Source organism: Mytilus californianus, unplaced genomic scaffold, assembly GCF_021869535.1.
Source record: "Mytilus californianus isolate M0D057914Y unplaced genomic scaffold, xbMytCali1.0.p SCAF_15, whole genome shotgun sequence".
Classification (NCBI taxonomy): Eukaryota; Metazoa; Mollusca; class Bivalvia; order Mytilida; family Mytilidae; genus Mytilus; species Mytilus californianus.
The window spans coordinates 896,798-920,385 of NW_026262637.1; the positions used below are offsets into that span (position 1 = coordinate 896,798).

At 32.1% G+C, this 23,588-nt stretch overlaps 1 protein-coding gene across 2 annotated transcripts in view; it reads left to right on the forward strand.

Annotated features, from left to right (window-relative positions):
* Positions 1-23,588, forward strand: part of LOC127725175 (dual specificity protein kinase TTK-like) — a 65,035-nt gene that overhangs the window by 5,694 nt on the left and 35,753 nt on the right. For both annotated transcript variants that reach the window (XM_052232023.1, XM_052232022.1), the window contains exons 2-13: positions 190-269; positions 2,906-3,057; positions 4,703-4,776; positions 5,433-5,542; positions 7,041-7,178; positions 7,851-7,917; positions 9,269-9,436; positions 12,664-12,800; positions 13,202-14,168; positions 19,401-19,479; positions 21,934-22,017; positions 22,601-22,755. In XM_052232023.1, the coding sequence (XP_052087983.1) occupies positions 200-269; positions 2,906-3,057; positions 4,703-4,776; positions 5,433-5,542; positions 7,041-7,178; positions 7,851-7,917; positions 9,269-9,436; positions 12,664-12,800; positions 13,202-14,168; positions 19,401-19,479; positions 21,934-22,017; positions 22,601-22,755 (2,201 nt within the window). In that variant the 5' untranslated portion in view covers positions 190-199. The remainder of the gene's footprint in view (positions 1-189; positions 270-2,905; positions 3,058-4,702; positions 4,777-5,432; positions 5,543-7,040; positions 7,179-7,850; positions 7,918-9,268; positions 9,437-12,663; positions 12,801-13,201; positions 14,169-19,400; positions 19,480-21,933; positions 22,018-22,600; positions 22,756-23,588) is intronic.

Genomic DNA, 23,588 nt, shown 5'->3' on the forward strand with positions numbered 1-23,588 from the left:
ATTCCTGACTTGGGACAGACGCGTAAAGAATGTGGCCGGATTTACCTAGCCATTTCCAACTGATATTTACAAATTACAATTTTTTCTTATGTTGTATCGTTTCACCATTTTCCCATATCATGCATATTAGAGGGAGAATTGAGAGCTCACAGACATGATTAACTACAATAATTTTTTTTTATTTTACAGATCTGAAACCATGACATCCATGAGCTCTTTGAAGAGTAAGCTACACAGGCTGAAGAAAGAGGATACCAGTGAGGTGACAGGTTGGTATTAGTTAGCTTATCTGGCTCATATGGTCAGTGTGAAGTATGACCATCATTCGGCCTGCATTATGCATAATGTGAAGGCTTTGGGTTATTTGAACTAAAAGGTAACTTCTTTATATTAACCAATAATGACAGTATAAGCATGATAAGAGAAAGTATGAATCTATGATAACTTGATAAGGCCACTTTTTGTTCCTTGATTAATAAATCACATAGCATTATAAATCTTCAAATATTCAGATGTACTTCCCAAAACATTAGTATATCAAAATAGCCATAATGTAATTGAATTTAACCTGTGAACCTATGAAGTTGCTACATTTAAAGGAAACTCTGTAAAAACTGTCAATATTGACTCATTTTCAGATTTTCTGATTAGCAATTAGCATGATTAGTTCACAATGATTATTGTTTTAATTTATGTTTGAGCAACAGCCACACAGATATTTTGTCTCAAGATTTCTTTTAATCATAATACATGTAATATGTCCTATGCTTCTGTTTTTATGAAGTGCATGTAGGGTTATTAATTATGGTATGAACTAATCACCATATCCATTCAGACATGATGATATGATTGAAACATCTTTTATAATAATGGTTTTACTGATAATTTATAGAAAACCAGGTGTTAAATGGCCAGTATTGATCAAATATATGTAAGTAAGTAAGTAAAACAGAAAGCTCTGATCAACCTATCAACAAACATCAACACATATATGGTACAATTACAAATAAAGTAAAACAAAGCTCTGATCAACCTACCAACAAACACCAACACATGTACATATATGGTACAATTACAAATAAAGTAAAACAAAGCTCTGAGCAACCTACCAACAAACATCAACACATATATGGTACAATTACAAATATAGTAAAACAAAGCTCTGATCAACCTATCAACAAACATCAACACATATATGGTACAATTACAAATAAAGTAAAACAAAGCTCTGATCAACCTATCAACAAACATCAACACATATATGGTACAATTACAAATAAGGTAAAACAAAGCTCTGATCAACCTATCAACAAACATCAACACATATATGGTACAATTACAAATAAAGTAAAACAAAGCTCTGATCAACCTACCAACAAACATCAACACATATATGGTACAATAACAAATAAAGTAAAACAAAGCTCTGATCAACCTATCAACAAACATCAACACATATATGGTACAATTACAAATAAAGTAAAACAAAGCTCTGATCAACCTATCAACACATATATGGTACAATTACAAATAAAGTAAAACAAAGCTCTGATCAACCTATCAACAAACATCAACACATATATGGTACAATTACAAATAAAGTAAAACAAAGCTCTGATCAACCTATCAACACATATATGGTACAATTACAAATAAAGTAAAACAAAGCTCTGATCAACCTACCAACAAACATCAACACATATATGGTACAATTACAAATAAAGTAAAACAAAGCTCTGATCAACCTATCAACGAATATCAACACATATATGGTACAATTACAAATAAAGTAAAACAAAGCTCTGATCAACCTATCAACGAACATCAACACATATATGGTACAATTACAAATAAAGTAAAACAAAGCTCTGATCAACCTATCAACGAACATCAACACATATATGGTACAATTACAAATAAAGTAAAACAAAGCTCTGATCAACCTATCAACAAACATCAACACATATATGGTACAATTACAAATAAAGTAAAACAAAGCTCTGATCAACCTATCAACAAACATCAACACATATATGGTACAATTACAAATAAAGTAAAACAAAGCTCTGATCAACCTATCAACAAACATCAACACATATATGGTACAATTACAAATAAAGTAAAACAAAGCTCTGATCAACCTATCAACAAACATCAACACATATATGGTACAATTACAAATAAAGTAAAACAAAGCTCTGATCAACCTATCAACAAACATCAACACATATATGGTACAATTACAAATAAAGTAAAACAAAGCTCTGATCAACCTATCAACAAACATCAACACATATATGGTACAATTACAAATAAAGTAAAACAAAGCTCTGATCAACCTATCAACAAACATCAACACATATATGGTACAATTACAAATAAAGTAAAACAAAGCTCTGATCAACCTACCAACAAACATCAACACATATATGGTACAATGACAAATAAAGTAAAACAAAGCTCTGATCAACCTATCAACAAACATCAACACATATATGGTACAATTACAAATAATGTAAAACAAAGCTCTGATCAACCTATCAACACATATATGGTACAATTACAAATAAAGTAAATCAAAGCTCTGATCAACCTACCAACAAACATCAACATATATATGGTACAATTACAAATAAAGTAAAACATGCAAATAAATAGTAAGAAAACATGTCAACTGCTTACACTAAAAACATAAATGAAGCAATAATGTCAGTTAGGACAAATTTATGATGTAACATTATTAGCATAAAATAAAGGACATTTCTGTCCTATGTAACGAATTACTACATTATCATACTCTTTTATCAATAAAAAACACAATTGGAAAAGATTGAAGAAAATTTCAGGGGCCAACTTATGGCTCTCACCATTCCTTTTCTTTACTTAACAACTAAGAATTTTTCAGATTATAAAACATGGATGAAAAAGATAACAGACTGTGGGAACCGTGCAGAAGATTGGTTAGAATATACAACTTACATGAGACACAATCTTAACTTTAATGATAGATTCCAGGCTCACAACTTTCTCTCTGATCTGTATGAGAAAGCTTTTAGGGTAAGTGCCTGTCAGATCTAAACAAAGATTCAGGGTAAGTGGCTGTCAGATCTATTCACACTTTCAGAGTAAGTGGCTGTCAGATCTATACAAACCTTCAGGGTAAGCGGCTGTCAGATCCATACAAACCTTCAGGATAAGTGACTGTCAGATCTATACAAACCTTCAGGGTAAGTGGCTGTCAGATCTATTCACACTTTCAGGTTAAGTGGCTGTCAGATCTATTCACAATTTCAGGGTAATTGGCTGTCAGATCTATTCACACTTTCAGGGTAAGTGGCTGTCAGATCTATTCACACCACTTTAAGGGTAAGTGGCTGTCAGATCTATACAAACCTTCAGGGTAAGTGGCTGTCAGATCCATACAAACCTTCAGGGTAAGTGGCTGTCAGATCTATACAAACCTTTAGGGTAAGTGGCTGTCAGATCTATACAGACTTTCAGGGTAAGAGACTGTCAGATCTATACAAACCTTCAGGGTAAGTAGCTGTCAGATCTATACAAACCTTCAGGATAAGTGCCTGTCAGATCTATACAAAATAACTTTATTTATATCACAGAAATCACACTTTCTGTATTCATATCACAGAAATCACACTTTCTATGGTTAAGAGATCACACAATTTATTAATGTCTCAGAAATCACACAGTGATTAAATTATCTTTATTTATATCTCAGAAAACACACTATCTTTGTTCTTATCTCAGAAATTACACTATCTTTATATCTCAAATCAAATCATCTTTATTTATATTTAAGAAATCACACCATCTTTATTTATATCTCAAGATCACAGTATATTTATTTATATCTGAGAGATCACAGTATATTTATTTATATCTGAGAGATCACAGTATATTTATTTATATCTGAGAGATCACAGTATATTTATTTATATCTCAAGATCACAGTATATTTATTTTTTTCTCAGAGATCACAGTATATTTATTTATATCTCAAGATCACAGTATATTTATTTATATCTCAAGATCACAGTATCATGAGTATATTTATTTATATCTCAGAGATCACAGTATATTTATTTATATCTCAGAGATCACAGTATATTTATTTATATCTCAGAGATCACAGTATATTTAATTATATCTCAGAGATCACACTATATTTATTTATATCTCAGAGATCACAGTATATTTATTTATATCTCAGAGATCACAGTATATTTATTTATATCTCAGAGATCACAGTATATTTAATTATATCTCAGAGATCACACTATATTTATTTATATCTCAGAGATCACAGTATATTTATATCTCGGAGATCACAGTATATTTATTTATATCTCAGAGATCACAGTATATTTATTTATATCTCAGAGATCACAGTATATTTAATTATATCTCAGAGATCACACTATATTTATTTATATCTCAGAGATCACAGTATATTTATTTATATCTCAGAGATCACAGTATATTTATTTATATCTCAGAGATCACAGTATATTTAATTATATCTCAGAGATCACACTATATTTATTTATATCTCAGAGATCACAGTATATTTATATCTCGGAGATCACAGTATATTTATTTATATCTCAGAGATCACAGTATCTTTATTTGTATCTCAGAGATCACAGTATCTTTATCTCAGTGATCACACACTTTTTATTTACAGGCGATTGATGGAAAAGAAAACAAGGACAATGAAGCTTTTGCTCATCTATTTATAGACTTTGCTGAGGTCAAAAGGTACTATAACACATAGGAGATAATTTGAATGTTTGTTGTGATATTGTGGACATAACACTTAGATACCAGTATGGGAGATTATTTGAATGTTTATTGTAAGATTTATATGGACATAAAACTTTAGTAGATACTAGTACTTATGGGATATTGGTAAACATATAATCAAGATTTACTTCCCTAGATTTAGAATATAGGATACTAGTCTTTTGTTCTAATGCAGCTCTGAACAAAATATTTTTAAAATGACATCAACTTTAATTCCTCCTTTTTTTGTAGAAGACTTCAGCACATGAAAATCCTAGTCAGAGCATATCTTTATATGAAAACCTGCTATGTAAAACAGTAACTTCAAGCTTTTATTTTGTAATCATTGATATTTTTGATAAAATGTTACAAAAAATACTATTCAAATTAGGAATTCAATGCATCAGTTTCTTTCCATTAAGGATTCTAATGGGGATATTCTCATGCATCTTTCTTGATGGGCCAATTAAGCAAAAATAACCCCAATGCGAAAATTTCCACGTCTATTGGACAAAGTTGTAACAAAAAATATCCAGTTCAATTTACGTAATTAGTATTTTGCTCAGTAAAGTAAACTTATTTCCAGAAACAGAAGCAAATGTCATACTTGCCTATTTCTATATAATTTATAGTGAACAGTTACTATCTGAAGATGCCATTCAACTGTTAACAGAAGCAAGGAACATAGTAAAGAAATACTCAATAGTTCATATTGCTTCAGCAGAGCTGGAGATCAAAGAAGGTAAACATTTAAAAAAATTATTTATTTTAGAAATATATTTGATTATTTACAATATGCTTTTTGTCTCACCTAGACGGGGTCAAAAAGCGAGACATAGGTATGCTGTTTCTGGCTGCCATGTCAACAATGTATTAGTTTCTGATTAGATCAGTTTATGGGGAACCACTAGTGGTAAGTCAATGATATTTGGAATGCAGTTGTATTAGCATTGGCACATCTCATTTCCATGGAGATTGTTTGGCCCGTTCCTTCTGCCATGGTTCATTGACTTTGAATATTTTGCATAACTTGCATGTTAAAGTTTTGCTATTTTTGTATCAACATTTACATTTTACTATCATAATTACATACAGGCAAGACATATGTCTGTGTCAACAGTTTATTTATTTAAGAATTGAATGCTTCTTTTTGTAAATTTATTTGGGTGTAATAGCGTTGACCGAAGTACATTTAGTATGAAGCGCTTCATTCTAAAAGTGTGTGCACAGTCAATACTTTTACAACCCTATGAGATTACTAAAAGAAGCATTCAATACTCCTAAATACATTTTTTGCTAGGATCCTGAAATCACGATTTCTATCAAGTTTTTTCTTTTATTTTCCTGCACACTTTATTGCGGAAGCTCATGTCATGAATGTTACATTTCATTTTGAAATGAAGGTTAATTTCAGAATGACGTGAGATTGCTGTTAGCCAATCAAAATAACGTATTATAATGAAACATACATGTAATGTAATTATATGTGCATGAGTAAAAGGGAATAAGGTCGGTGGACAACAACCCAACAGAACAATGAAATCAAATGTCAACATACTTTATTTCATAATTTACAAACTTTGTTCACGACCTAAATATGAATAATATATTTGCCACAAGACAACATATAATCAACAAAAGCTTAATTTTCTGCTTTACTTAGACAAACAACTTAGTATAAAAATGTGGTTATTGTATGTTTCTTGGGAATAAATCTCATAAACTGTTTGTACAATATCCAAGGACACTGGCTGTTAACTAATGATACATGTATTTTGAAAGGATTTGAAAAACTATTACAAACATTTCTAAATTTACTTTTGATGGAAAATTTCCTTTTTAGATTAACTTCAGCCATAAATTAATTCATAGTATTTCCTGTTAGATGTTTAAGACCCTGGCTTATAACCTATGAATCATATTTCCTGATAAAGGTTTAAAACCCTGGCTTATAACCTATGAATCACCCACAATCACCATATTTCACTGAAAATTCACCAAGAGTGATTTTTATCTAAATCACCTCTTGTGTACTCTATATAATCGTAGGTGTAGAAAATTCACCAAGAGTGATTTTTATCTAAATCACCTCGTGTGTACTCTATATAATCGTAGGTGTAGAAAATTCACCAAGAGTGATTTTTATCTAAATCACCTCTTGTGTACTCTATATAATCGTAGGTGTAGATTTTATGTCATTATATTATTGTTGTTGTAATTTCTATCATCTTTTTTTGTAGGAAATATTAGTAAAGCCAGAAATATTCTGAACAAAGCCAGACTATTTAAATTTGAACCTACGGATTTATTGGTGGAAGCTTTAAGGAAACTTGATGCTGGAGAAACGGTTTTACTTTCACCAAGGCATAGAAGATACAGTAAGTATATTCACCAACTTGACCAATAGAGGCACAAGGAGCATGGTCTGCAATAGGTCTAAATTTTTATGACATAATTGAATATAAGATGGTGTGGCTGAAGGTTGTAAATTATTGTCTACTTACCTGCTCACATTCTTTACAGTCAATATTTCCATTGTAAACAACTTGTTACAAATCAATATTACTGACAAGTCTTTTTTAAGGATTACATCTTAACACTTGCAAGTTATTCTTAGTCACAAGTTCTCAGTCACTTGGTAATCATCATGCAAGTCTATGCAAAAATTAAGTAAGTTTTACATTCAAGGTCAAGGAGTAAATTTTATGGAAAATCTTTCAGTCAATTCCTCAAGGTAGGTCCAACTAAATGCCAACACTGGTTATGGTCAACTATATTTAAAAAGGTTCAATTAAAGTTAATATATGAATGAATTACCAATTTAAAAAAAATATGAATTGTATCAAAACTATATAACAACGTCATAGATTCTTAAAAGCATACACTGTGCTTTTCTAGGTGAATTAGCATCCAGAAGGTTTTGTAGAATCAGAAAATTAAATGTCAATGTCAATACCATAATATTTTATTCTTTTAAATAAACTGTTTACCATCTTTCCACACAAAATACCGATCATGCTGATGATGAACAATTTTCTATATTTTTGTAGGTTCTGGCCACAGTAAAGTAAACCTGTCTGATGATAGTCAAAGCATCTTTCATGGTGTTCCTGAAGGGTAGGAATTAATGTTATTCTTACTGATGCAGACCCTTGACTTACTAGCATGAAACAGAAATCTGCTAGTTCCAACTTTTTTTTTTTTTTTTTTTGCCTTATGCATTAACAGTACAAAAAAGTGCTTAAAAGCTTTATATTTTAGAAGGTGGAAGACCTGGATACTTCATACTTTGTATATGGATGCCTTATGTTATGAAGTTTCCGTCTGTCATATGTCAATTGTCCTTGACCTCATTTTCATGGTTCAGTGACTACTTGAAAAAAAAGTTGTTTTTTTGTAATGTTAATTTCTCTCTTATTATGAGTAATAGGATAATTATATTTAGTATGTGCATACCTTGCAATGTCCTCATGCCTGTCAGACAGTTTTCATCTGACCTTGACCTCATATCATGGATCAGTGAACAAGGTTAATTTTTCGTGGTTTTCGTGACAACTTATGAGGCAAGGTCTGTAGTTCTTTATTTTCAACCTATTCCTAGACAATGCTCCTTTTTGCCTAATTTTGTTTCTAATTTTGGCGAGGCAGGGAGATTTGCTATAATTTTAATATGGTGGGGAAATTTATGTATAAAAGTATAATTCTTTAGTCGTTGATAAAGAAATGTTTCATAAGTGTACAAGATAATCCATACTGTAAACTCAATTTGAAAATTGGAGATCAAAATTGATATTTCTGCAGGAGTTGTTGCTTGTCATAAATAAAATTAAATAAAATCTTTGAAAAAGAAACTCAAATTTTGTTTGCACACTTTTCAATAGTGAAATGGTTCTTTATTCAGAACTTTGTTAATTCATTAGATCAAAATTGCTTCCTTGCAGACATGTCTTATAGATTAGCTTTGAGCCTAAACTTTTGAATTTTCCCATTAGAGTCTAAATAATTCCTTTATGTCATTGCTCTGTTTTCATTTTAACATGTATAGGCATTTTGTCAATATTTGACACCTCACCAACACTGGATATAATGATATATACATATATAATGCCTACCCATATTTCTCTTAATTAATAATCTTGAGGGTATAGTAATGATATAAATCTAAAAGCTGATCACTATAAATTCTTATTTAATTTCTGTAAGAAATGAACATGAAAGACAACTTTTGTAACTATTGATTATAATGGTTTTTGTTTGAGGTAATATAATTTATTTGATATACTTCTACTCCAAGAGTGGGGCCTATATTGTATTCTACTTGTCTAACCCTTTCCATAAAAATTGTGATACCTTTTTCTCAGCTACTACAGAACAAAATGACCTAATATTTTGATAGTAGCTTGATTTGATATTTTTCAGTGCTATTTAAAAATGTTAGGCTACAAAGTCTGAATCTTAAATGCTTTAGGAATTTACAAGAACATATTGGACCAGATGAAATGGAGACTGCACCAGTTATGATGGAATCTCATAAGGAGAAATATGTAACAGTCCGTGCCAACTCCTGTAGACCTGCCATGAGGAGCTACAGCAGTACACCAGAAATGAGGAGTTTGTCTAATTTTCAGTGGAAAAGGTATATTTATTGAATATTGACTATTTCTTACTATGTGACATGTTAGACTACTTCCGATTAATTGGTGATGAGTATTGGTACATATTCAGTTTGAGACTACTTCAGAGTATTTGGTGATGAGTATTGGTACATATTTAGTGTTAGACTTCTTCAGATTATTTGGTGATGAGTATTGGTACATATTTAGTGTTAGACTACTTCAGAGTATTTGGTGATGAGTATTGGTACATATTTAGTGTTAGACTTCTTCAGATTATTTGGTGATGAGTATTGGTACATATTCAGTGTTAGACTACTTCAGAGTATTTGGTGATGAGTATTGGTACATATTCAGTGTTAGACTACTTCAGAGTATTTGGTGATGAGTATTGGTACATATTTAGTGTTAGACTACTTCAGAGTATTTGGTGATGAGTATTGGTACATATTTAGTGTTAGACTTCTTCAGATTATTTGGTGATGAGTATTGGTACATATTTAGTGTTAGACTTCTTCAGATTATTTGGTGATGAGTATTGGTACATATTCAGTGTTCGACTTCTTCAGAGTATTTGGTGATGAGTATTGGTACATATTTAGTGTTAGACTTCTTCAGATTATTTGGTGATGAGTATTGGTACATATTCAGTGTTAGACTTCTTCAGATTATTTGGTGATGAGTATTGGTACATATTCAGTGTTAGACTACTTCAGATTATTTGGTGATGAGTATTGGTACATATTCAGTGTTCGACTTCTTCAGAGTATTTGGTGATGAGTATTGGTACATATTTAGTGTTAGACTTCTTCAGATTATTTGGTGATGAGTATTGGTACATATTTAGTGTTAGACTTCTTCAGAGTATTTGGTGATGAGTATTGGTACATATTTAGTGTTAGACTACTTCAGATTATTTGATGATGAGTATTGGTACATATTAAGTGTTAGACTTCTTCAGATTATTTGGTGATGAGTATTGGTACATATTCAGTGTTAGACTACTTCAGATTATTTGGTGATGAGTATTGGTACATATTAAGTGTTAGACTTCTTCAGATTATTTGGTGATGAGTATTGGTACATATTCAGTGTTAGACTACTTCAGATTATTTGGTGATGAGTATTGGTTCATATTCAGTGTTAGACTACTTCAGAGTATTTGGTGATGAGTATTGGTACATATTTAGTGTTAGACTACTTCAGAGTATTTGGTGATGAGTATTGGTTCATATTTAGTGTTAGACTACTTCAGATTATTTGGTGATGAGTATTGGTACATATTTAGTGTTAGACTACTTCAGAGTATTTGGTGATGAGTATTGGTACATATTTAGTGTTAGACTTCTTCAGATTATTTGGTGATGAGTATTGGTACATATTCAGTTTGAGACTACTTCAGAGTATTTGGTGATGAGTATTGGTACATATTTAGTGTTAGACTACTTCAGAGTATTTGGTGATGAGTATTGGTACATATTTAGTGTTAGACTACTTCAGATTATTTGGTGATGAGTATTGGTTCATATTTAGTGTTAGACTACTTCCGATTATTTGGTGATGAGTATTGGTACATATTTAGGGCAATTAAAATTTGAACCTAAGTATCTGTGACTTGTTTCAAAAAAATTATTTAGATTTTCATTTATATTTGTAAGTTGTACTGAAATGTTTATGACTAATAAGTCTCTGTTTGTTAAAGGTTGTGACAATAAAACCTTGTGAATGCAAATCCTCTTAGACCATTTAACAGATAGCTCTCATACTTGGTAGGATTGTTTACCATTATGTGTAGTTGACAATATTATACTGCCATTTTTATTCAACCATTTTTACGGGAGTTATGGGATGACTTTTTTTTAGTATTCTAATAACATCATGTGAGCACAAATCCTCTGATTCTGTTTAACAGAAAACTCACATACTTGGTAGGATTGTTTGCCATCATGTGTAGTTGACCTTTATATACCACCATTTTGATTCAACCAATTTTGCAGGAGTTATGGGACTTTGACAATTTTTTTTAAGAATTGAGACAATAACAACTTACAGAAAATCCTCATGTTTAGTTGGATTGTTTGTGATTATGTGTTATTGACCATATTGTACCTCCATTTTGATTCAACCATTTTTACAGGAGTTATGAGACTTTGAATATTTTTTGGAGTATAAACATATTTTGACAATAACACCTTGTGAACACAACTCCTCTGAGATGATATGACAGAAACCTATCATATTTAATACAATTATTTTCCATCATGTGTAGTTGAGCATATTATACTGCCATTCTGATCTTACCATTTTTATACGCTCGTTTACGGGCTGTATTGTTGTATACCTCTGTCCATCTGTTTGTCTGTCCATCTTCAACATGTCAGACAATAACTCAAAAACACTTTAACCAATATTCATGAAACTTTGGTGAATTGTTTATATCAATTGACGCAGGCACCCTTTCGATTTTTATAAATTTTTGATTTAACGTTTCCAAGGAATTGGATTTTATCCATAAAAAAAGGGGGGATTTTCCAGTTTTTGGACAATAACTCAAAAATGCTTTGAACCGTTTTCATGAAACTCTGGTGACTGGTTTATATCTATTTAAATAAGCTCTCTTTATTTTTATATAAATTTCTGATATGACATTATGTAGTAATGGAACTTTATTCATTGAAAAAGCGACGGACGTATCATGCACTCATGGCGCAGCTCTTTATTACAAAAGTTATGAGACTTTGACTATTTTTTTTAGTATTGTGATAGTGTCACCCTGTGAACACAAATTCTCTGACACCATTTGACAGAAACCTATTGTACTTGGTAGAGTTGCATGCCATCATGTGTAGTTGACCACATTGTGCTGTCATTGTAATTTGACCATTTTTATGGAAGTTGGCACTTTCACCATATTTTTAACTATTGACCACCAAGAGACTATTTAGTTACTCATTTATACAGAACAGAGGACATCCAGCTGCTGCATAGCAAATCTTGTTTACCATGTCTTTGGGTTTGAATATAAAACGTGCATGGCCACCCTATGTTTCTCACGAGTGAGAAAAAATGTTAATCTAAGTGCAGCTTCATTAATTAAATTTTTTTTTTTAATTTGACCATGTTTGCTGCAAACTTGAAATATATTTACCCTAATAGAGTTATCCTGTAATAAACATATGATTTTAAAGAGGCTAGGTGGAGTTTTAGGAAGTTGGAATAACTATTAATTCTATGGTTATTGTTGTGACAGGACAGACATAGGTGTACCACAGAGAGTAAGGAAGCTTAATTTACCTTTCACAGCGACAGCCGAGGAGGAGGAAGAAGAGGGTGTGGAAGATATGGATACTATGTCTGGTTTTACACCACTGGAACCTCAGGCTAGTTGTAAGTAGATATAAAGATTTATAACAAAAGTTTCATATTGTGACTTGCAGCTTATATTTGTCGGTAATCAATGTGAAAAACCTAATGATATGTACATATGTTATCACTTTAGAATTAGTCCTTTTTTGAAAACAGTCTCAAAGTATTTTTATCTAACAATGAAATCATATCTTCTTGTATAGTGTTGTTTGCCTGTGAGACTTAGGGAATTTAATGTGGCAGCTAATGATTGTATGTCTGGCAGGTTTTCTCTGATCTTGACCTTAGTTTTATGATTTATTGATAAATTTTAAGTTGAGTAATGATTGTATTAAACCTGTATCTCGAAGACTTTCAATATAGAATAAATCATGATTAGTAAGCAGCCTAGAAATTTCAGCTGATACACCTTATTTTTTCAGCAACCTTTGTATCTATGACCACTGCACAAAGTAGTGGTTACCAGTCTATGATGGAGACAACCATTCCACTGGAAACTGGCAACCAGTTTGAAAATCACCTTTCAGGATTTCATTCTGGAAAACCAGCATTTGACTTGTCAGGAATTCATCCTCAAAAACAGACTTTTGACTTGACAGGAATTCATCCCCAACAGCAGACATGTGACTTGTCGGGAATTCTTTCTCAACGGCAGACATGTGACTTGTCAGGAACTCAATCCAAGAAACATACAAATAATCCGTTAGGAAAACAAAAAGACACACCATCATGTGAAATATCTGGAATTGAGTCAATGAAAGAAACAGATAGACAAACTTGTGACTTGTCAGATATAAATCAAAAGTCTAATGGTATTGGTATTCAGCCAGTCAAACAAAACGACAGACTCACCTGTAATCTTTACAGCATTCAGTCAGATATGGTTATGAAAGAATCAGTAAAAGATATATCCAGCTTTCAGTCTGACAAATCCATGAAGGAACCCATGAAGTTAGACAATGTTTCATTACTACAACCTAATGGACGACCACAGATTATGAAAAGTCAAGTGTTACCTAACCCTAAACCAAACAGTGGTGCCCCTAAAGTGGTTACACCTAACCAAGTTTCAGGCAATCCTACACCAAGCAGAGGTGCTCCTAGAGTGCTTACACCAAACCAAGTTTCAGGCAATCCTACACCTAGCAGAGGTGCTCCTAGAATGGTAACACCAAACCAAATGTCAGCCTTTCCTACACATAGCAAAGGTGCTCCTAGAGTGCTTACACCAAACCAAGTGTCAGCCAATCCTACACCTAGCAGAGGTGCTCCTAGAACGGTTACACTCAACCAAGTGTCAGCCAACCTCATTCCTAACAGAAAAGTTCCTGAAATACCTACACCTAATAGAACAGTACCTATTGAGCCTACACCTAGTAAACATGTAATGTAAGTACTGATGTATTATCATTCAATGTGTCTACCTGAACATGCATGAAATATTTGCCACTGCTCTAAACCAAAAAAACAATTAATCAATCTTTTAATGTGACATACCATAGACATGTTTTCTTTCCACTGATGAAATCTGTTTAAATTGTAACATGGGATATTGAAGAGATTAAAATTTTTACATGTATAGCTTCTTAAAACAATGTTATTGCCATCACTTGGCTTCTGTTGCTGTCTATCATCGTTGTCATAAACTTTACAAAAATCTTCTCTAAAACCAGTGGACAAATGATCTTACTCCTTGTAGGAGTTATTCCCCTTAAATGATGAATTTTCGACAATTTTTTGAGTTTTTGCCTATTATTATAAGTTAAGACAGTTGAGTGATTCTGGCTCTTAGGAGTCTCTTGTTCTGTTTGAATGAACATTAAATAGCTCAAATCTTTAAATCAAGCTGCTCAAATGAATCAATTTAAGTTTTAATAGCTAACATTTTTTTCTATATCCCATGTTATGATGATAGTATAATTACAAATGAATTAGTACAATTAGATTTGATTAGTTGCTTTTAGATAAAGTATAAAACAAGCAAATTAACTTTATGTATGTGAATAATCTGACCTATATTACATATATTATATCCCCACTCTCATGTGACTCTATGAACAGTCAGAGCTCAGACATAAACAAGTTGTTTTTTATTTTTGACTTACAGAAGCCAAAAAATGTATTTATTATAAAAATGTACTTTCATTTTCAGACTTATTTAAGTCAGAAAATGACAGACTTGTTTAGGTCTATTTATGTTTATGAAAAGACTTAATTTTAATTAGTGGCCAAAGTGCACCACCTATGACATCATAAACCTGTCTTGAGAGTTCACAAGGACCTCAGCTATCTATATTTAATTATCTAATAATCATTTTTACTTAACATAAGATTATTTTCCTCATTTTGTGTGGTTATAGATGGTTGCATTGTAAAGTAAATAAACATTATCTCCGTTTTTTTAGGCATGCATATTTTTCTTTAGAAGACAAAGCATTGTCTTTCAATGTAGTCATAATTTCATGCAGGTGCTTGACCTTTTACTAAATATGCTTGGGTCTTGAAGTTGACCAATTTTGGTAACTTATCGACTTGTAGGAGTCAATATTTGCAACTTTTTAATTCAGGTTAAATATTTTTTGCTTAACACTTATTGACTTATTGAAGTCATAAATTTTGTCTTAAATTAAAGGGAGACAAAATCTTGAAATCTACAAATTTAGACCTCTATGAGTCAAAAGCAGATTTAGACTTATTTATGTCTGAGCTCTGACTGATGAATGTGCGATCATCTTGTTTGTCCAACAGATATTTTCATCACACACTCTCAGGTACTTCTAAACAGAATGACTTGATATTTGGTCAGTACCTTGACAGTGATTAGTTGTATTGCACTGTCAACCGTCTTCCTGTATTTCCATAATTTTTCAATATGTTGAATGAACTTTTTGTCACTCTTTTTCTCCAATACTACTGAACAGTACGAGTTAAAATGTGCCACACCACCATTGACCTTTAAGGTGGACATATAGGGCTGCCATTATCTGTCTTTTAACTTTTATTGTTTTATGTTTATAACATGTATAAGTAGACTAGTTGTTGTACTCTCGACAATAACTGTTGTATTTCTTAATCTAAACTTAAATGTAGACACAGGGCTCACACTAGCAGACCACTGGGGCGAACAAGTCGCTTTCAGGTCCATCACTTCGCTTTGCCCAACTGCCAAAAGCGATATCTAGTCACCTTGGTGTTCACAATAATGGCTTTGAGTTGCTTTTGTCATCAACAATTTTCAATTTTTGCAAAGTCAATGAAACAGCAATTTTTTCATTTAAAAGTAAACAAATTCAAAGACAATAAGTTTGTTAATTCATTGGAACGTGATGAAAATTGCATTTAGTTGATGTTTTATCCATTTATTGCACATTGTTGCATTGAAAGCATCATATTCATTACTAAATCACTTGTCAAACATTGTTTATTTTTGTAAAATTTTTTATCCACCATTGAAATATTTGTTTGGACCAGTGAATGGAGGCGGGATTCATAGGAAGTGGATCAGCTATGTCCGAAATCCATATTCTTACAATAATAACTATCATGACTATGGATGTAGGAATGTCACAGCTGACAGAATAATAATGATCACAAAAGGGAAAATTACGAATTCCACACACATTAACAGACTCTTGGTTAAATCTCCTTGCTTAATGTATATATTTCCATGTAAATGCATTGTTTCAATTTATTGATAAAAGTTGCTTAATTTTTGTTATATTTTTATATATTTTTGATGAGAAACAATGAATTCTTAAACATGATCAACATAATAGTTTTTTAATTGAATTTCAACTTATATAGGTCTAAATTGAAAACAACGTTCAAACCTATGATTGCATTGAATAAAAACCGCAATTTTTATACGTGTGCATGCAAAACAAATTTCTTGTTAGAGGGGTCTAAATACAGCACAAACAAAATTTTCCAAAAGACCAAAAAAGTGAAAAGGTATCATATAAACAAAATGCATTTGACAAACAGGTCGAACAACGGATGTTCTTAAACCTTGCTGACTGCCATTGGCAATTGCCAAAAAAAACGGATCACAAGATGTAACAAAATGGATCTTTATTATTAATTTAATACCAAACAGAAAACAATAAACTTGCGGAAAGATGGTATTGTATTATATTTGCCTTCAGGTTTATATGATCCATTCATTCTATTTCGACTCTTCAAAATTCAAGAGTCTATCCTTAATTGAGGTAAATTATATGGCCTTCCAAATACGGTTTTTATTATACCGTTTCGATTCCTAACATCACTGAAGAGACATTAATTGTCGAAATCCGGATATGGTGTACAAATTTTTGCACCTCATGTTTGCGGTAAACCATCTTTTCCGCAAGTTTATTGTTTTCTGTTTGGTATTAAATTAATAATAAAGATCCATTTTGTTAGCTCACCTGACCCAAAGGGCCAAGTTAGCTTTTCTCATCACATTTAGTCGTCGTCGTTCGTCGTCGTTAGCTTTTTACAAAAATCTTCTCCTCTGAAACCACTGGGCCAAATTTAAGCAAACCTGGCCACAATCATCATTAGGGTATCTAGTTTAAAAAATGTGTCCGATGACCCCGCCAACCAACCAAGATGGCCGCCATGGCTAAAAATATGTAGATTTTGGCTTATATCTCTGAAACCAAAGCATTTAGAGTAAATCTGACATAGGGTAAAAGTGATTATCAGGTCAAGATCTATCTGCCCTGAATTTTCAGACAATTCTGACAAACTGTTGTTGGGTTGCTGCCCCTGAATTGGTAATTTTAAGGAAATTTTGCAGTTTTTGGTTATTATCTTGAATATTATTATAGATAGAGATAAACTGTAAACAGCAATAATGTTCAGCAAAGTAAGATCTACAAATAAGTCGTCATGACCAAAATTGTCAGTCGACCCCTTTAGGAGTTATTGCCCTTTATAGTCAATTTTTAACAATTTTTCGTAAATTTTTGTAATCTTTTACAAAAATCTTCTTCTCTGAAACTGCTGAGACAAATTTAAACATACTTGGCCATAATCATTATTTGGGTATCTAGTTTAAAAAATTGACCGATGACCCCGCCTTCCAACCATAATGGCCGACTTGGTTAAAAATAGAACATAGGGGTAAAATGCAGTTTTTGGTTTATATCTCTGAAACTAAAGCATTTAGAGCAAATCTGACAGGTGGCAAAAATGTTCATCAGATTTTGATTTATCTGCCCTAAAATTTTCAGACGAATCGGACAACCCGTTGTTGGGTTGCTGCCCCATAGTTAGTAATTTTACAAACATTTTGCAGTTTTTTGTTATTATCTTAGATATCATTATAATATCTAATATCTAATACTATTAATTGTGATTTTAACCTTATTTTACATGATTTCCAAAGCATCAGTAAAAATGGTAAATACAGGTGAGCGACACAGGCTCTTGAGAGCCTCTAGTTACATCTTGTGATCCTTTTATTTGGCAATCGCCAATGGCAGTCAGCAGAGTTTAAGAACATCCGTTGTTCGACCTGTTAGTCAAATGGGTTTTGTTTAAAAAACTTTTTCACTATTTTTGGTCTTTTGGAAAATGTTGTTTGTGCTGTATTTAGGCCCCTCTACCAAGAAATTTGTTTTGCATGCACACGTATAAAAATTGCGGTTTTTATCCAACGCAATCATAGGTTTGAACGTTGTTTTCAATTTAGACTTATATACCGGTATATATCATGAATATAGTACTTTATTTCCTTTTTGATATAAAAAAAAAAGTTGTTTTTTAGTGCTAGATATTTAGTTTGTAGTTTCTGTCACGAGGAAAAATATAATTGTGTAACAAAATGATTATATATATTTGAGACATAAACTGAAATAACTGTTACTTTAATTGTATTCTCGGGTATGAATTGAAAAAATAAAAAATAATTAAATAAATAGGATACATATGACCCTTTATATCATAGTGAAATTCAAACACTGTAGCGCCGTGAGTGAGCAAGCAGTTCTCTTTCAAGTCTTATCTCTTCTACCTATCAGTTTCAAGAAGAGAAGTCACTTCTCCCTATGATTCTGAAGTAATGTGAGCCCTGAGACATTTATGACTTTTGTTATTCAATCATTGCCATTTTTTACATTTATGTGGTCAATACTAACTTGGGTAAATTAAATTGGTCAATAATCATGATGATGGCTGGGATGCAATATTTTGACCTAGAAGTTTTTTTGTGAACATTATTGAAATATCCATAGGATATTTACTGAAAAGTTTTGTTGACACTCAAACAAAAGCAGTTATAAAGTGGAGTAAGGATACGATGAAGATACTACCAGGTTACTGATACATACAGGCAGGTCATTCAACATGTTCAAGAACTCCCAAATTTTTATCATGGCAAGGCCAAGTTTGAAGAAAAACTATCATTGTATCAATGTATTTTAAAATCATTTTAGTCTTTTGGTCTAAACAAATCTCAATTAGAATAATATGTTGTTTTTAAACAATTGCAATAAAATGATAATGGCTTGACTCAGATCTTGATGAATTTTGACTCACTAGTATAAACTAGTCAGTTATGTTTTAATTTTCATATGATCACCTATCTTATGGACTTATCTAAGCTAAATCCCATTTTATATATGTATTTTTCAGGTCTGATAGGCTGTCCAACGTACCAATTTGTGCCACTCCAAGTGCTGTACAGCAAACGTCAATACCCTGTACACCAAGTGTAAGTATATTAAGTCCTCCAATCTGCAAGTTTAGCCCACTTAAAGTTCTCATTAAACAGACACCAATAACCTTTACAGAAATTGTAAGTATATTAGGTCTTCCAGTCTACAATTTTGTGCCAATGCAAGTGCTCTGCAACAGATATGATTATCAATAACCTGTAAACCAAGTGTAAGTATATTACGTCCTATAATCTACTTGGTTGTGTAACACAAAGAACTGAGAACAAACTCAATTACTGTCACGGATAGACGAGAGCTGACTTAGGAGTTTGTACTTACAGATAATAAATGACTACTACTTTAAACAAAATAACAATTTAATTAGGTACAAATTTACAAATATAAATAGATGAAATCAAATGAAATAATACTGTCAAATGTTTAATGAACTGTTATTTCTTCTTTATATTAAACTATGAAATCTGGATAAACGATACTACGGAATTTTACGTATTTGGTTTTCGGTAACTACACAAAACTGGCCCAACATAAGCGGTGTACACATTACGGCTGCCCTATTGTCTAGACTCGACTCCAAATATTCTATGTTGCCAAACTATTGATGATAAACACGGAACGCCGCACTGTCAACAGGTTTCACCACCATCTGTACTATATCTCCATACTTTACTATACAAAACTACATACACCTAGCCCGCAAACTGGGACCTATTGAAATACATACTGTACGTTAAGATACAATACTATACTTAAGAAATATACATATGTTTATGTATTACACATGTCGCATAAATAATGACAAATACTTAGTACGACTACTTATGTTCAATCTATAGAAGATTATAGCATATTGAATAATGCATTACTTATACACAAATAATTACGGCATATCGTATAATGCCTTACTTTACACAATACAAACTACGGCATATCGTACAATGCCTTACTTTACAAGTCACATAATTGACTTTATTGTATACTATCATTATACAATTACTACACACAATATACAGCTTTTAACGCTGAATATACATTTATGCTTATACGTTGCATATTACTTTACATACTTATGGAGATACATACATCATTGCATTATCGTACGCAAACGTTCCTAAAATACCAAACAATTTCGATACTCGAATATTTACTACAGCCGGAAACATATAACCGTGTTAAACTTTCATTATAATGAACATTAATTAACTTATTACATTTATAAAATAGCAATGTCAAAAATTACAATTACAATTGAAATAATTATTCTATATTTGCGTTGTTGCAGAAAACTGAACACTTTAGAACGAATAATGATTAAATAAATAAATAAGAATAAATTGAATCCTACCTCAGAAATCCAGTGTGTGTATCCACACCACATTGCAAACTAACTTTATACAAACATTTCTGACCACACCTTGACTCGTTAAGGTGTTACCTGAGAGTGAATAGTCAGCTCATCAAATACAGGTATCACTGTTACTCAACCCGTTCGACAAGTTTACAGGTAAATGCCCAAGTAAATAGTGGACACTACTTAATTAATTAGATGTAAAATGTGGACATGTATTATACACCGAAGTCTGCAGAATATAGCATTTATAAGATACTGACGTTCTGCAAATCGAAATAGAATTAACAACCAAAATAACAACATATATGTGAGTAAACAAAGTCACCCTGTGACAATTACACTGCACCAAATGTAAGCTTAATAGTAGCTTTTTTATACCCCTGACTCTGGGGAGTATATGAGTTTATTTTCTAGATTATAATATAAAGAATCACTTGATTTAGGTTTGATATTGATGGTTTTGTACTGCTCAAGAGTTATGACCCTTGCTTGCCTTAAAAGTTGTATTTGTTTGGTTTCCTGGGAGATATTAATGACAATACTGCTTGACCAAAACTTTTAAAACTTTAACACAGTTGACCGTAAAATACAGATCAAGTTCGATTTTGTAGCAGCACATATGAATAAAAAATTATCCAAAATCTAATACAAGCATTGATGGGCTGGGCAATACTCATATAACCCGGGTTGTTGCCAACCCTGATCGAATAAGAACAATTATAAGTTGAATGTAAGTTGTGCCAAGCCATATGTGCCAGGCAACTGTAGATGGTAAATAGTTTTATAGATTTTTTTAAATAGAATTGTCCCCAAAAAATGCTTGCCTCCCTCCACTCAGCAGTAACACTCAATAATCTGAAATAACGCCCCTCATTCAAATATTATAGATTCGCCCCTAATTAGAAATGTTACATGCTTATTATTTTATGATGTTCAAACAATATTGTAAAAGAAAGAATATTTATTTTATGAAATAAGGATGATGTGTATGAAAATTTGAAGCTACTGATATAATTCAACCAGAAGTTTCACTTACCATTAATTGTCTTAAAGGTAGTGAGTGATCCATCAATTAACATATAAGAGATTGTCAAATTAAGACTGACTTAACAACATGATCTATTATTTTAATTTTCAGGTTATGCAGGATGTAGAAACTATCACAGTGAACAATGTAGTCTACATGATACTTGACATGCTTGGGAAAGGTGGCTCTAGTAAGGTAATAATAGTCAAAATAGGGTGTTTGTAGGACATGCTAGGGAAAGGTGGCTCTAGTAAGGTAATGATAGTCAAAATATGGTGTTTGTAGGACATGCTTGGGAAAGGTGGCTCTAGTAAGGTAATAATAATCAAAATATGGTGTTTGTAGGACATGCTAGGGAAAGGCATCTCTTGTAAGGTTATAATAGTCAAATTATGGTGCTTGTAGGACATGCTTGGGAAAGACATCTCTTATAAGGTTATAAAAGTCAAAATTGGGTGTTAGTAGGACATGCTTGGGAAATGCAGCTCTAGTGAGGTAATCATAGTCAAAATGGGTATTTTTAGGACATGCTTTGAAAAGTAAGGTTCATAGAATGTACATGTGCATATGACCTTTACCTCATTTTCATTGTTCATCTTTAAAGCTTTCATGATTAGGTAAATTTTTTAGTTGCTATAAGTAATACTTCAACTATACTTGATATTTTGCACAATTGTAAGGTGTACAAGAGAACTGCAAACCAGCAGTTCACAAATTGTCACTGGACCTTAAAATAAAATAGCTGACTTTTTATAAATTTTTCATTATGTTTTTGCAGGTCTACCATGTCCATGATTCCAAGCCTCCATCTAAAGCAATCAAAGTAGTCAACCTAAATGATGCTAATGAAGAGATAGTCAATGGTTACAAGAACGAAGTCAAGTTATTGCTACAGTTACAGTATTGTCCAAAAGTAATCAAAATCTATGATTAGTAAGTAAAATGTCTGGAGCAACTCAAACAATGCACATATGTCATCTCTAATCCAATCCATGTCAAGAGCAAGTCAAACAACAGACAAGTGTAATCTCTGTTATCCAATCCATGTCTAGAGGAAGTCAAACAATACATATGTGTCATCTCTGTAATCCAATCCATGTCAAGAGCAAGTCAAACAATACACAAGTGTCATTTCTGTAATCCAATCCATGTCTAGAGCAAGTCAAACAATACACATGTGTCTTCTCTGTAATCCAATTCATGTCTAGAGCAAGTCAAACAATACACAAGTGTCATCTCTGTTATCCAATTCATGTCAAAAGTAAGTCAAACAACACACGTGTCATCTCTGTAATCCAATCCATGTCAAGAGCATGTCAAAACGTATGTTTGCTTTTTTTCTCTTATTATTATTTTTTACATGTATTGTATATGAGGGCCTCAGGGAAGATTAGTAATTGTAACTAACTGTGTTTACCCTCTTTAAATAAAGAATTTATTATTATTATTATTATAAACAATACACAAGTGTCATCTCTGTTATCCAATCTATGTCAAAAGCAAGTCAAACAACACACGTGTCATCTCTGTAATCCAATCCATGTCAAGAGCATGTCAAACAATATGCAAGTGTCATTTCTGTAATCCAATCCATGTCAGGAGCAAGTCAAACAACACAAATGTGTCATCTCGGTAATCCAATCCATGTCAAGAGCAAGTCAAACAACACAAATGTGTCATCTCTGTAATCAAATCCATCCATAGAGCAAGTCAAACAATACACGTGTCATCTTTTATAATTTGAGTCTAGAATCTTCCCCTTAAGT